Raw genomic sequence first — 16,582 nt, forward strand, 5'->3', positions numbered from 1 at the left:
CTTATCTGCTTTCTTGTAAGGTTGCTGTTTTCCATCAGTATCCTGAGTGCCTTCCGCTCCGCCCTCCTCAATGTTCGTCTGTTACTTCTTGTTAGCGCTGAGGTATTACCTCCGTATAAGATTGTCGGTGCTATGATCGTGTTGTAAATCATCATCTTCAAGCTGTCCGGTATTTTCTTCTCTCGTATAAAGTTCCGAATTCCGTGTGTGATTCTGAATGCGTTTTTTAATAGATTTTGGGCTCTAAAATCCATAACATTCGATTTGTTACAATCCGTAAATTACACCAAAAGCTAAGAACAAGGAATGATCAAAAGGGAACTTTCCTCAGATCTCCTAGGGGGCGTCTATATAGAATCAACAAGTGTTGACATAATCTAACATCTGCAGCGAGAATTAAAGAACGATTTTCAATAAAGCAAAGTGTATACCTTTGCCTACAAAATCCTACAGACCCTTCCCCTAAATCAAAGAAGGAAGAAGAAGAAGAATGCGTTTCACCCTGTAAAACATTGCTGTTATCAAAAGGAAGATTGGTCAGACCCTTGCAATTTTTTGATTAATTTCTCAGTATACTCGTAGTTCACTTGGTCTGCAAATTTCTAAATTATTAATGTACAAAAAGGAGATTTTGACAGATTTCTACTTCTCAGTTTTTTCAATGATGCCTGCTGTAAGCTAGATATAATGGTTCTGGTCAAAGTTATCAAAGTGTTATCATTTACACGATCTTTCTTTTTTTGGAACCAATCATCTAATCAGTATGATTACATTATACATAATACACACCTTTGCAACTAATACATAATTGAAAACGATACAATGTATTCACTATCCTGCGACGCATCTGATAATCACAAGACACGCAACCTTAAAATTGATTGGATCAATAAAGTAAGGGTTTGTGAATCTTTGATACAATAATTGTAGAAATATTGGCAATGAGTACCGATACAGAGCATCAATTTACATTAGGCAAAGAATGGAGTAATTTAAAGTTCGTGCAATGGTTGGGAGGATTTTTGGGAACGACACCCCCTTACAATTTTTCTACTCACCAACTTGGTGCAAGATACTACAGAAATTACGCCCTCGTATTATTGTTGCTTGTAGCAGGTGGAGCCGTTTCTACTTTTGTATCAAGAAACAATTACGTCTATCGATACATGAATTTGACAACAATAACCCTCGACGTTCTCTTCCTCACAGTTTCGACCATTCTCAATGAAGTTATCATTTATGGCTCAATACGCAACGCAAAATCGACGAATATTTTCCTAACATCGTTAATTAAAAACGACATGTATCTTCAACAGAAGCACGCACGCAACGAGGGAGAGTTACAACATTGCTTCTGCACAAAATTCACCTTTATTAATTTGTGCTTTACTGCGATTGTAAGTTACGACATTTACTTCTGGTTTACTTCGTTTGGGATGCAAGAGTTGCAGTGTTACATTTTCAAATACGTCCAATTTTACATCTTCATTTGTGAATTATTTCGATTTCGCGAATTTCTTAAACTGTTGACATACAAGCTAAAATTTAGCACGAAATTATTTTTAAACTTAATTGAAGATATGCACAAAATGTCAACGGACGAAGAAGAATATTCAACGACAAACAAATGGATGAGAGTGAGCCAAAAAATTAAACCTCGGGAAGAGGATTTAATGCAGTTAAATCTCTTGTTCAAAATCTATGGCTCACTGTTTCAAAGTGTGGCCTCATTTAATGAGATATTTGAGTATCCATGTTTATTTATATGTTTCTCTGCCATCGTTGAGGTGTTTCAGACCATGAATTTTCTTATTGCTTGTGCGTCAGGTGCACTCAGAAATGACAAGTTGACAGGCTATCAATTCTCCCTTATTCACCTTTTATGGTGTCTTTTGTTACTGGTAAGTGTGTGAGATAATTTATCTATGACAATACTTGCTTTCTTGTAGATACTGAGCATGTCAATGGTAAGCTCGGCCTCAGCGTTCGAAGATGACGTGAAGAGAATTACTAACAAGCTGTATAGACGTATATTAGACATGCCTGTGGAGCAACTGCTACGAGATGAAGCACAAGAAGCACTTACCTTGTTATATCATCAGTTCAAAGATCGAGAATTGCATATTAGTTCTGTTTGGTTCCCTTTAAACTATGGCTACGTTGCTGATATAGTAACTGTAATCACGTCTTGTACGCCAATAGTCATTCAATTCAATAGGGTTGAACAAACATAATCTGCTTTTGAAACAGTTAGATCATGTTTCTTTACCAGTACAGTACATTGCACTTAGGGAATGTACTATTCTAGTACCCACCGTCGCATGGGCATGACCTATATGAATTATTTTCATTACAAAGTGCTAATGTTGTCTGTATTACCTAATTCCCTCGCACTTGTGGTTGTGGCATCTTTTATAAATATTTGTTGCATTTATTTTGTCGTTTCTCATAATATGATCGAGAATTGTTGAAGTAACATCATCCATTCATCCTCAGCTGGGTTATGGGTACCCCGTACCCATCAAATAAAATTATGATGTCGGGTGTCAGAAGGCAGTGCAGGTTAACAATTAAATTTTCTAGTATAATTCCCTAACAGTAATGCATTTATTACAACGCTTGAACAAAAATTCAATACCCCCTAAAAATATTCGTTCAGGTTGTCGTCAATATGTGACCAAACTGCAGCTTTCACCTCTCCTTCGTCACTGAAATGGCGCCCTTTAGGTCATTTTTCAATTACGAGTACTTTAGCAGGTAACTATATGGCTCATATCTGTACTACGAGTTGAAGTGTCGTATTGTGAAAGTTTTGGCTCGCTGCGATTTCTGGATCTAGATCAGGCCGAGAATTTTTGGTGCTACCCTTGTATATCACAGGTTTATACACTATGTCACTATTGACTATCTGTAATGATATGTTTCCTTAAGTGGATAGGTTTGATATTTTCGACACCGCCACCGAAAGTTTCGCCTCCAGTAGAAAACTAGCTCACCAGGAACTAGTTCCAAAGAAGATTCACGTTCAAGAAAACGACTATATGTAGACAATATTTCGAAATATTGACAATATTTTTGACATCACCTTCCTCACTACAGATGGTTTGATGAAGAGTAAATCTCAAAGTCGAAAATATTGAATTGCATGCGTTTGCATCAATATCATTGTCAACACAGTTAAAAGGCAGAGGTGAGTTCTCGTCACGCGCTTCCGCCAGATCTTCAAAGCCACTTCCTATTGTTAGATAACGAAGGGCCAAAACACGTCTTTCTTGAACGGTTATACATGTTCGCATCTATTATTTTGCATAACCAAAGACATTTTCAAGTAATTGGTGTAGTGATGTAGCAACGAGTCACTAAATATAGAAAGTACCGCAATCCATTGGGCTCGTGTGTTAGAGAGAGAACGCATGATTTTTGCCCAAAAATGGCGGAAGTTACCCGATTCTAGTAACTTTAATGTTAGGGATTGTTCTACCTGTTTGGAGATATCTGTATATATTTTTATAAAACATGACAGTACTATGAAGTTAGGTTATAAAAAATTACAGCTATTCAGATTTTATTTGTCAATTTTTTCAAGTTGGCAGCAAATTTGCCCAAAAATGGCGGATGATTGCGGTACTTTCTATATCTAGTGACTTTAGTAGCAACCTTAGGTGTGTACCTACCTAAATACCTTTCAAGTTTTAATAACCATTCCTACGCCCACTTTGCTACGATCAACCCTTTTTTTCAAAATAGAATGCGAGATAATCGCCACACATAGTTTCTTTTTGGTGCTCATTTTTACAAATTTATCGAAAAATATTTTCAGTGATATTGACCATGTATGGTGGTTGGTGAGGTAGAAAAAAAAAGCACATTTCACCTGGTTTGACAATATTATAGAATCCATAACATTGCCAATAGTATTACTTCTATACGGGCCCCTTAAAGGTACATCATTGGCCTCGCCCGATATACATACTGAAGAAAAAGCACCTACTTAATTTTTTTTATTAAGTAGAGCGAGAGATCAAAAACATCCAAAGATCTGAACATCCATCTGGCCCCCTCGCTCTTCGCACGACGACTGAAACACGATTTGACATAACGCTCAAATTTGGTAGGAACTAATGATTTAGGAAAGAAGTGATTAGATTATGGATTTCGATGATCACCCCTCTGGAATAGAGTGAAAGGTTAACAGGATGCTCGCATTGATCATTAAAACTTGGCGTGATTTTATACACAGAGGGATTGTGAAAAAATACATTGATAGTTTTTATTAACGGCGCACTGACGCGCACAACGAGGCTATTAGGATCCATTGTTGCCAAACATTATTTATAAGTACCGGTATGGTACCTACCAACGAAAGGACGTTTATTTATTATTACATGACCAGTATTTAGTTAGTTTTTATTATTTCTAAAGAAGTAATAAAGTCATATTATTATTATAAATTAAAGTCAAAAAGCATTTTAAAAGAAGATATCATCATTTGTTTAAATACTATTGATAATGATATGCTTAAAATAAATAAGTGGGTATAATATTTTACATCTTTCTGAAGTAAAAGAAACTACTAAGTCGACTTAATTATAAACATATACCGTGTGTCCCAGGGAGAACACACCATAGGGAAACAGAATTAATGAATTTTTTCGCAAGGGATCCGCGAGGCCTTTGATATTTAATATGTATTTAAAGTTAGCGTTCAACGTACGTTATTGCGCTTACCTGATGCTAGAAAGAGATTGGAGTAGTACGTTGAACGCTAATTTCAAAGGCCTCGTTGATCCTCCACTAAAAATACATTGCCGTTTCCTTATGATGCGTTCTACCTGGCACACACTGTATGTTATAGAGAATATAACATATTGACTAATCTGCACTAAATCACTATAAATAAATTTTAGGGTATTTAAGATTATTTAATAAAGCTAGGCGAATTATGTAGCTGTACTTTTTTGTGTGCAATAGATATTATGGAGGATATTATGAAGAAGAACCATATTCAAAAGTATACCCAATACCTCTTTATATCTACTTTTAGGTTATGTAGGTAACCAACTAGGTCGCCTTTAGAAGTTGAGAGCCCAGAACAAAAGAGGAATAAATAAATAAATAAATAAATAAATAAATAAATAAATAAATAAATAAATAAATAAATAAATAAATAAATAAATAAATAAATAAATAAATAAATAAAGTAAGATTTCCCATGTAAACAAAAATTCCAAAGGTGACTGGACGGTCACTCATTTTTTATCGCTATGCATTGTCATTGACAAAAGTAATGATCGCCTAATAGGTAAACTCTGTAGCATCAACAACCAACATTCCTATCGCATGGGTCTTCGTTTGTTTCTTGAGGAGGAGTTGCACAATATATTCAAATGTTGCTTACGCTTACGTATGCTGCAGGATTTACCATTTCGGCGATCATTACTTTTGTCAATGACTGATAAATATGTGTAGATAGACGCACATTTACACTAATTCTAAGCTTTAATCAAACTGAAGCAACATTACTATATGAATCAAAATCATAACCAACATTCTCGCCATGAACGAAATGTCTACAGCAAATGCACCTAGAGCATTAAAACGGGGACTGCGGTAGCGGACCTGCTGTGTTAAGCGCAGTAAATAGTCCCGCACAATTATAATATGCACGTTACTGCTTCTCGGAGGAAACTTTATCAAATACTGATAACTTATAGAAGCGACTTTGTGGCTCTCCTGCCTTACTTGATTTGCAAAGTAAGCTATCACGAAGGCGCAAATCTGAAACAAAGCATACATTAATCAATTAATTAATTCTCAATCAATCGATAATCGGTGCAAACAAGTTTTTGTGTTTTTGCTGAAATTGGGTATGTCCGTTGAGTTTCACTCAACGGTATGTCACAAAGAGTGTTCAAATACCGTAGTTGCTCATTTTGGATTAACATTTGCCTAACGTTCATTACAATAAGTATAGGTAGGTACACCAAAAGCAGCAAAAAAGCAATATAGTTACGTATACAATACAAATACACTTACCAAGACTGTAACAGTCAAAGATAAACTCCAATAAATCTCCAAATCAGTTATACTTATCGATATATCGTCCAGTTTTAGTTTATATTCCAAAACAAAATTGATAGTCTGCAAACATTGCGCAGGTATTAACCAAGAAAAACAATAAATCGGCAAACCCAACAGTCCATTAAAACAATCTTGAATGTCGCACAATTTATCATAAATTTTTAAACACTGCACAACATTTTTTTGATTATTTTTTAAATTTTGCGCGCTGTTAATTTCTTCAATTGTCGTTAATAACTTTTGATTTAAAGTATCAAACTTATTTCTTAAAATGACAGCATAGTTTTGAATTTGTAGTGTAGTGATAATAACAATGTATAAGTTTACAAAACGAATTATAGAAAAGATGACATTAATCTTACCAAAGTAAAACAAAACTATCGATGTAAGCAAAATGGCACCAATACAAGTATGCAAAAGCCCTACTAAAGCTAAAAACAGTTTGGTATCATTACATGATTTTAGTATCAAAGGCATTTCATGAAGATTACCCAAATCTTCAATGTACCTAATTGCAGCTACTAGATTTTTTCGTTGAAAAATGACGGTACCAATTATTGTTACGGAATTTGAGACTGTATAAAAGACCATCACCATCAAATCTAACGCGCAAGTTTTATCAATGAAACTGTAATAATCTTCCAGCTTTGATTTTACCGTCCAGCATAGTATTAGTATAAGCAAAGATACCAAAAGTAAACTGTACAATAGATACCACACCGACAACCCGTTATAATTATAAACATTTGGAATCGTTAAGCAAAATATCTGCGATATGCCGTTTATGAATTTTAAAATTATGTCGGGCTGTAGTGGTTTTCTTTCTTCAAAGGCGATTTGAGGTTTGCTGGCGTTCTTTATTGCAGACATTTTTTGTAGGGATGTACTCGTATTAAGTCAAGTGCTACTTTGGATTAAAGACAAGCTGCCGTAATTAGTTAATTACACAGATATGAATTATGTATCGCAACGTGTCCTTTACTCATTTATGATTTATGTTAAATCCCACAGGTCCCCTATAATTTTCCAATTCCTCTATTGCTCTGAGGCTTTCATGCCACGCTAGGACCGTCCTGTTTATTTATAATCCTTGTTTTCTGTTCCCTATAAATTTTTCAATACACCATAATATGAGGGATGGGCTGTAGTATTCATTACACTAAGGCTGTAGGTAGATTTTCTGCTTCTGTTAAAATTTCCACGATACGAGTTGACTCACGTTTATGTTGTTTTCAACAATTTGCTTATCGTAAAATCTAAATTTTACCTCACACTCATACAAGTATATAATATATATATATATATAAGATTTAAAAAGCGCTAAGGTGAGATCATTTTCACATATATTGCAGATAAGGTGAGATCCATTTGGTAAACCCGAGATCCGTTTTCGGATCTCGCCTTTTTTACTGTGTATATCGAGTCTATTAGCTCGGTCGATCATACAGGAAGCTAAATTTCAATTTTCGCCCGGATCTCAACTTTTAGGTTTTTGTCAAAATTTATACACGCGAAGTTCTTGAGTGACCATCTTAGGGGGCGCTGCTTACGTTATATATAATACGTTATATTTTAAATAAAGTGAGATCCAAATAAACGGCAACATTGTAAAGCGGTACTCTCGCTTTAAAGTGCGATAGCAAATAATGAAAGAGGTAGCTGTACTATGTGCGCTATAACGTAAATAATTTGTTATCTGCTACCTCGTATGTATTATTCCTAATCCACGTTACGTTACAAGGGCGGATTTGTATTAAAGAGATTAAACTGGTGGATTGAGGAGAAATGTAAAATAACGTTTAGTATATTTTAGTAAGCGCATTAAATTAATAAGAGGGTCATAATGGATTCTAAGGGTATCGTAACTATAAGCTAGGAACACACCTACCACGGTGCCCACTAAGGGAATTTGGTACACTTTCGATGACCACTTGTATTTTAATCAAAAGATGTCAAAATCGTTATTTCTATACCAAGCTCATCGGGAAAAGAACCAAAGATATTACAGCGCTGTCTAAACAGAGAATTTGGTAAATTGTTTATGATTGATTTTACCAATTAGGTACCGTACGCATTTAGGCAGAACGTACCACGTATTAACCATACGGCAAAAATTGGCCGTTCTGATTGGACCACGGCGAAACGCGGTACGTTTTGTCCAAGTTGGGTCCTAACGCGGTCACCGCTTTGGTTTTATCCTGATTTCTTTGGGTTTGGTGTTTACACATGATTGCCGGATAAGTTCGATATTTTTGAACCGAAATTGTCACCTCCATGATTTGAACCAATTTGACTAACCCAGGCATCTGTCTTAAAAAATGAACTTTTTGCAGATTTCGTTACGAAATACTGAACAACCTAATGGTTTACATGTAATCATAAGCAAATAACTTTAGACTTCTTGTGATTGCTTTTTACCAACCATGCACCATAAGGTACTAGAAGAGAGATAAGAAAGCAATTTGATAATGAGTTCTTTGGATTTGGTATTTACACATGATTGTAGGATGAATTAGATGTTTTTGAACCAAAATGGCCACCTCCATGGTTTGAACCAATTTGACTAACCAAGGCATCTTTCTTAAAAAATGAACGTTTTGCAGATTTCGTTACGAAATACTGAACAACCTAATGGTTTACATGTAATCATAAGCAAATAACTTTAGAATTCTTGTGATTGCTTTTTACCAACCAGGCACCATACGATACTGGAAGAGAGATAAGAAAGCAATTTGATAATGTTGGGTTCGGTGTTTATACATGATTGGAGGATGAATTAGATGTTTTTGAACCAAAATGGCCACCTCCATGGTTTGAACCAATTTGACTAACCAAAGCATCTTTCTTAAAAAATGAACCTTTTGCAGATTTCGTTACGAAATACTGAACAACCTAATGGTTTACATGTAATCATAAGCAAATAACTTTAGAGTCCTTGTGATTGCTTTTTACCAACCAGGCACCATACGGTACTGGACGAGAGATAAGAAAGCAATTTAATAATGATTTCTTTGGGTTTGGTGTTTATACATGATTGGAGGATGAATTAGATGTTTTTGAACCAAAATGGTCACCTCCATGGTTTGAACCAGTTTGACTAACCAAGGCATCTTTCTTCAAAAATGAACTTTTCACAGATTTCTTTACGAAATACTGAACAACCTAATGGTTTACATGTAATCATAAGCAAATAACTTTAGAGTTCTTATGATTGCTTTTTACCAACCATGCGCCATACGGTACTGGAAAAGAGATAAGAAAGCAATTTGATAATGATATCTTTGGGTTTGGTGTTTATACATGATTGGAGGATGAATTAGATGTTTTTGAACCAAAATGGCCACCTCCATGGTTTGAACCAGTTTGACTAACCAAGGCATCTTTCTTCAAAAATGAACTTTTTACAGATTTCTTTACGAAATACTGAACAACCTAATGGTTTACATGTAATCATAAGCAAATAACTTTAGAGTTCTTGTGATTGCTTTTTACCAACCATGCACCATACGGTACTGGACGAGAGATAAGAAAGCAATTTGATTGGGTTTGGTGTTTATACATGATTGGAGGATGAATTAGATATTTTTGAAACAAAATGGCCACCTCCATGGTTTGAACCAGTTTGACTAACCAAGGCATCTTTCTTCAAAAATGAACTTTTTACAGATTTCTTTACGAAATACTGAACAACCTAATGGTTTACATGTAATCATAAGCAAATAACTTTAGAGTTCTTGTGATTGCTTTTTACCAACCAGGCACCATACGGTACTGGACGAGAGATAAGAAAGCAATTTGATAATGATTTCTTTGGGTTTGGTGTTTATACATGATTGGAGGATGAATTAGATGTTTTTGAACCAAAATGGCCACCTCCATGGTTTGAACCAATTTGACTAACCAAGGCATCTTTCTTCAAAAATGAACTTTTTGCAGATTTCGTTACGAAATACTGAACAACCTAATGGTTTACATGTAATCATAAGCAAATAACTTTAGAGTTCTTGTGATTGCTTTTTACCAACCAGGCACCATACGGTACTGGACGAGAGATAAGAAAGCAATTTAATAATGATTTCTTTGGGTTTGGTGTTTATACATGATTGGAGGATGAATTAGATGTTTTTGAACCAAAATGGTCACCTCCATGGTTTGAACCAGTTTGACTAACCAAGGCATCTTTCTTCAAAAATGAACTTTTCACAGATTTCTTTACGAAATACTGAACAACCTAATGGTTTACATGTGATCATAAGCAAATAACTTTAGAGTTCTTATGATTGCTTTTTACCAACCATGCGCCATACGGTACTGGAAAAGAGATAAGAAAGCAATTTGATAATGATTTCTTTGGGTTTGGTGTTTATACATGATTGTAGGATGAATACTTATGCATAATCAATTTTGAAGCATTTCAGTAATGGCAAAAATTTATTACATTAATTATAATGGCAATTGTACTTTGAAAGTGAGTTTGAATTGGGTCCTTTAATTCAAAGATGTAGACTTATGAACCACTATCAGCTGTTAGAAAAATAAAAAAAATCATTTCCAACGGGAACTCTTTCCTTCAATAAATAGGTAATCGTTTTAATTTATCATCGATGTAAAATAGAGTACCTATTACACTAGGTATTATTTAATTAAATGTTATAATATTTTCAAGCCCCGGGTGCCAAATAATATTAACGCTTTATCGAAGAAAGAATACGCGAAGGAATCCCACAGAAGGCTAACAACCTGTTAAGTATTCGCAAAAGATAACGAAATCTATTTTTAGAACAAGTACATTTGACAACACCGCATGATCTCTACTTAATACACCAATGTCATTTTATACACTATATGATCTCTACTTAAGTGTATTTATTTTTTGATCTCATCCTAACTGCTTTTTATATGGATAATTTTAATTGTATGAATTTCTTTCCCCTCTATAGGGGTAATGATAGAAGAACATATTTCATGTCATTGGCAACCCATTATACACGCATATTTTTAACTTTAAAGGGGGATCTCAGGTTATCCTACTATTATCCGGATCTCGACTTATATCAATAATATATATATATATATATATTATTAACCTCGAGAATCTATTTTCCTTCCTACGGGAAAAATAAGTGTTGTAAAATACAACTCCTCATCCTTCAAAATGACAAATATAATTTATACGACCGATTACAATGATCGTGAATAAACTTACTGGTATATATGCAACCAAACGTGCAAGTCTGTTAATTCATAGATTGCGTTTGCCTACGTAACAGCGTAGTAGGAAAAGCGAACTAACATATTTTAATTTATTTATTGTTCAACAACATTATTAGTTCAAAAGTAAACCAAAAATACATTATTTGATTGGTTTGCCACGTATTTATCGAGAACATTTGATATAATATTAGAATATTATTGAAATACACCAATAATTCGTCTACTACTACTCACATGTGATGTGAAATAATACCTCAGTATATATACTGTCCCTGAAACTTAAATCGTTGTACTCGCTTCGGCGGTACATATACTAAAATTGGAACGATACAGAGAAGATTAGCATGGCCCCTGCGCAAGGATGACACGCAAAATCGTGAAGCGTTCCACATTTTTTTCTTTTTTTAAAAAACCAAGTTGAAAAACTCGACAGAAAGCATAATAATTACTCTGACGGTCTGTGTCCTGTGAATTACTCTTTGCGCAATTTTTCCCTAAATTGACCATCTTCGCATCTTCAATGGTTTCCGTCTTCCCAGATCCCCATGATAGCCATCCTTATCTTGAACACTGACCGTTTGTAACCTGTGATTGCAGTAATACAAGTAGTGTAGATATAGGTGGTTAACACTGCTTACACCTATATTGAAATAGTTTAACGAATCACATAAATCAATTAAAAGTAAATTACATGAATACGAATTCCGCACTTTTCGTTAGTATTCGTGCAACGGTCTAATCTAATTTAAAAAAATACATGTAGTATGCTTACGTAGGTTTTTTTTAAATTAGAAAAAAATGTGGAACGCTTCACGATTTTGCGTGTCATCCTTGCGCAGGGGCCATGCTAATCTTCTCTGTATCGTTCCAATTTTAGTATATGTACCGCCGAAGCGAGTACGACGATTTACGTTTTAGGAACGGTATATATTTAGAGCGTCTATTTTAGACCACATGTGAGAAGTAGTGGATGAATTATTAATTTTATTTCTATAGTAAATTAATGTTATTATAATTTCTATTCGGTAATACGTGGCAAACCTATAAAATGATTATTTTTGGTACATTTGAACTGATAATTTTTTGTTGAACAATAAAAAAAATCAAAATATGTGCACTTCTACCACGTTGTGACGTACGCAAACGCAATCTTAAGTCACACATACCAGCTCGTTTGGTTGCATATATTCCAGTGAAAACAATTTGGAAGTTTTTGCGGATCATGAGACTGGTGTGAACATTTCATTATACTATTAAATATACCATGGTTAATTTAAATTTTTATTTTAAAAACATTTATTACAAGAAACCACACTACTACGATTACACTTTACACTTCACGACTGTGTAATATCATAACCAATACACATTAAACTACTCAGAAGTTAAATGTTTGTGAATCTTCATGTGAGTATACAAAGACCCAGACTGAGTAAACCTGTACCCACACATACTGCATACATAGGGTTTGTTACCTGTATGGATGTTCGTATGTTTTTTTAATTGAGTGGTGTCAGCAAATGCTTTATTACATGTGTTACAATGGTGGCGCTTTTCACCTAAAAAAATGTATATATAAAACAAGTAAAAAAAAATGCTTATTAAGTAACATCAGGTTCACCTGTATGAGCTCGTATGTGAGCACTTAGTTGACTATGAGTTTTGTAGCGTTTATTGCAATTTGGTATTCTGCACTCAAAAGGTTTTTCACCCGTATGAGTTCTTAGGTGAGCAGCTAAGTCAGGCGACGTTCTTAACCCTTTACCACAAATCGAACAAACATATTTTCGAATTCCAGTGTGAGTTAGTTGATGAGTTGCCAGCCCGCTGCCACTGGCAAACGCCTTCAAATGGATATCCTTAACTCAATTTCATAACTGCAAGTGTAACCTACTTTTGGGCATACGGAGCATGGGTAAGGTTTTTCTTGTGTGTGAGTTCTTGTGTGCAATGTGAGTTGCGTAGACGTTGTGTACGAATGCCCACATGTAGAACACACGAACGGCTTTTCACCGGTGTGAACTCTGCGATGTGTAGTTAAAGAATATGAATGAATGAACTTCTTTTGACAAATTTCGCAGACAAATTTTTTCTCCCCTAAAATCATTTATCATTAATTTGTTGTTGTTGTTATTTGCACCTATATGGATTTTAACGTGCTTTGCTAAGCTTCTGGGATCTGCAAATCTTTTTTGACATGTTGTACAAACTAACGGTCTCTCCCCAGTGTGCTTGCGCATGTGAATCTTAAAAAAATCCAGTACATGTAAATGAAATATCTTTCAACAAACTTACCGTAAGCTCAGTTTGAGCATAAAATTTTTTTTCGCACACTGAGCACTTATGCCTCCTCTCAAGTATTCCATGTGTACGATTGTGTGTCTGCAGAGCACGCTTTGTTGGAAATGGCTTATAGCAAATACCACAAGTGTGATTGTTTAGTTTACCATGCTGATCTGTTCTAAGACGAATGTTTAAGGATAAACCTGAAAGTAACGGTAATTACCTACTTTCACAAAAAATGTGAACGTGCCGATGTATTTTTTAGTTCTATAGAGTGAAGAAGGGTAAGACGGAGAAGAGGCTAAAATGATGAATCTCACTCACAAGTTTCTGTAGTGAAGCTTCTGCATTTATTCAAGTGTTTTCGGCCAGAGCAAAGCGACACAAAAGCTAACATAGGCCGACTAGATGTGAATGCTTTTAACAGTACGTTAATATGTATCAGTATAACAATAAAAAATCACAATACTACGCTCAAAACAGGGATCTGATATTGTCTACCCCTTTACATATTGTAAAAAATTTGTTGTTTGAGAATATGGAGTAGAAAAAGCAGAAAAAGAACACCAACAAAAAAGTCAAAAGGGAATGACTCGGGGAATGATGAAGATTCTTCTTCTGATTTGTCAATAGAAGAGCTGTTGTTCAAGCTATTACTGGAGTTTCTCATCTAACCTGTTTGTATCGAGTAGCTATAATGAATGAATTTATGAATATGCACGAAAATTACCAAATAAATTTTATACTAGAGTGGCAACTTATTTTGCGAGATCATTGGGGAAACTAAGCCATAGCAGTTTGTTGCGCTGACATATGTTCAATTGTTACCATCACCGTCTTACCATGCTCTCCCCTAAACAATAAGATTCTATATGTACATACATTTGACATTTCTTAATGGTTCAATATCATTCTCCATGGTATTTTGTGTAGTAGCTATATTCAAAGGTATGTTGCATCCAATATTCTAAAATAAATTCATTTGTTTCTTAATATTTTGTGTTTTAATATTACCTTATCAACTGTCTGTGTTTTGTTGTTTAACAATTTTTCCTCTGATGTTGTAGCTAATAAAATAATGTAGTTAGTGCCAAATTAAGTTTTCATAGTAATGAATCCATTACATGCTGCTTGATGATACCCTCGACATGCCGTGTGTATACAAGAATGTTTTTGAAAATTGGAAATTTGAAAATATTGTGATAAGTAATTGTCAAAATGGTTACTAAATGTCGAGCTAAATGTTAACATTTTAAAGACGGCCCTGATATTGGACCTATATTATTCACTACTTATTTACAGAAATGCATTCAATAAGAGAATCCTTGTAGTAACAAAAAATTGTCTGCTGCATTTACCTAACTAACAAATTGCAAGCAAAAATGCATTCCATTCAGTTTGGATGTCAATTACCTCCCTCAGAAATTTCACCGAGACCCATAATAGATTGTGATGGATTTTTATAAACATAAAAGTATTGCCTCAAGGTAGTATCAGAGCTTTCTGCTTGTTGTTTAAAATGGTAAGCTTGTGTAATTTGTATAATGCAATTAGCACATATTTGGGTAGGTAAACCGTCATCTACATGGATCTGAAACAAATTGCTGCCTCATAAGCTTTATTTTTTGGCCCTTGGCGGTTTACCTGCAAAGCAGTAAAGTGCATTAGCATTTTGTCTATGTTGGAATCAAACACAGATTGAGTCGTATTTGAAACATCACAGAGACATGTTCGACAGACAAGGTGGTGATTTAATGTTTCCGAATCCAGTATTTGTATTGTCGTAGGAGCAATTCCTGGTAAGGATTGGTCCATAATAATATAAAATCCTGTGATAATACAGTAAACTCTCTAACTATAGATTATTGCTTTTTTATTTATGATAAGATAATAATCATTAATATTTATATTTATGAATAACCTAACCTCAATCCCCAGTTGTCAACAATATATAATTCGTGCCAGTGGGACCAGCAACAGAACAATAAACAAACTGACATACACAGCGTGCGCCAAAGGTATTCTGTATTTACATGTTTTCAAAAAAACAGATAATTCTAGCTTTAGTATTAAATTATGTTCAATGCTTTGCAGCTATATTATATTAATTGAAAATTTCACTTTCTTCCGAAGCATGTAAAAATACACAGGAGATTATATTTCAAACATACCTACGTAGATTCGGCGTCTTTTATTTTTTTGATTTGTCCATTGGACTCCTTAGAAAGAACAGTTTTTCATATTCAAGAGAATCTGGTAAATTTTACATCGCCTGATGATGGTAATTCGCCAAACTATATATAGCCGCCTTTAACTCAAAAATAAAATTATATGGGGTAGGTTTTTCCTATCGTTCCTGCCAATGAAAAGTCTTCAGATAAAAAAGTTAAATTATTTTCATATGAATTATTTTTATAGCAGATGTCAAATTGACATTTTAATACTTTGACTGAGTCGCTCTTTAACCGGATTAACCGTAAGGGTAGATAAAGTGAAACAGATGACTGTGGGTTTTAATTACATATGCCATTCATATTTAAAATGGTACGCAGAGTACGATATAAAATGAAGTTCAGAACATATGACTATGCTGTTTCTATGGAAACAACCGCGACGGCAGAACCTAATATAATAAATTAAATTCGGAATTGGTAGAAGCTTTTCAATGACTTAGGTATATGTATATGGCTTCTGCTACAAAATAAAGTTTTGTATTATACACGACGATAAAAGAAAACAAACCATCTCGTAGTCAAGACATTCGATGGTTAAAATATCCCTTTATCGTCTTGTATAATCAATAACTATTATTATTATATAATAATTATTTAACAGTAGCCCATTATTTATATACCATTATTATATTCAGAGGACAAGTGACTCTGGGTTAGCTTAGAATGGTGACAAAGGTGAATGTCGACTGTTTACTGCGGGCGTGCATCGTTGCCACCTTAAGGCTGGACAGTACACCCGTTCCGTTGCCCGAAAACGCGTGATTTCGTTC

General features: G+C 34.5%; 1 protein-coding gene, 1 long non-coding RNA gene and 2 other non-coding genes across 4 annotated transcripts; 1 reads left to right on the forward strand and 3 right to left on the reverse strand.

Annotated features, from left to right (window-relative positions):
- Positions 1-5,215: 5,215 nt before the first annotated feature.
- LOC116164827 lies at positions 5,216-12,183 on the reverse strand. The gene is made up of 3 exons (XR_004144008.1): positions 11,987-12,183; positions 11,530-11,935; positions 5,216-5,778 (listed from the first exon to the last, which is right to left on the reverse strand). It is a non-coding gene; the product is annotated as an uncharacterized LOC116164827 (long non-coding RNA).
- On the forward strand, positions 11,585-11,691 carry LOC116165201. The gene has a single exon (XR_004144105.1). It is a non-coding gene; the product is annotated as a U6 spliceosomal RNA (small nuclear RNA).
- On the reverse strand, positions 12,090-12,196 carry LOC116165202. Its single transcript, XR_004144106.1, has one exon. It is a non-coding gene; the product is annotated as a U6 spliceosomal RNA (small nuclear RNA).
- A 367-nt stretch (positions 12,197-12,563) lies between these two features.
- Positions 12,564-15,537, reverse strand: LOC116164823 (zinc finger protein 664-like). Its single transcript, XM_031479050.1, has 9 exons — positions 15,223-15,537; positions 14,992-15,169; positions 14,593-14,645; positions 14,461-14,545; positions 13,591-13,781; positions 13,436-13,541; positions 13,190-13,392; positions 12,917-13,139; positions 12,564-12,854 (listed from the first exon to the last, which is right to left on the reverse strand). The coding sequence occupies exons 1-9, from the start codon at positions 15,391-15,393 to the stop codon at positions 12,670-12,672; spliced, it is 1,395 nt and encodes a 464-aa protein (XP_031334910.1). The 5' UTR covers positions 15,394-15,537; the 3' UTR covers positions 12,564-12,669.
- Between the last annotated feature and the right edge of the window lie 1,045 nt (positions 15,538-16,582).

This window comes from Photinus pyralis, unplaced genomic scaffold, assembly GCF_008802855.1.
Source record: "Photinus pyralis isolate 1611_PpyrPB1 unplaced genomic scaffold, Ppyr1.3 Ppyr1.4_LG2, whole genome shotgun sequence".
In the NCBI taxonomy this organism is placed as follows: domain Eukaryota; kingdom Metazoa; phylum Arthropoda; class Insecta; order Coleoptera; family Lampyridae; genus Photinus; species Photinus pyralis.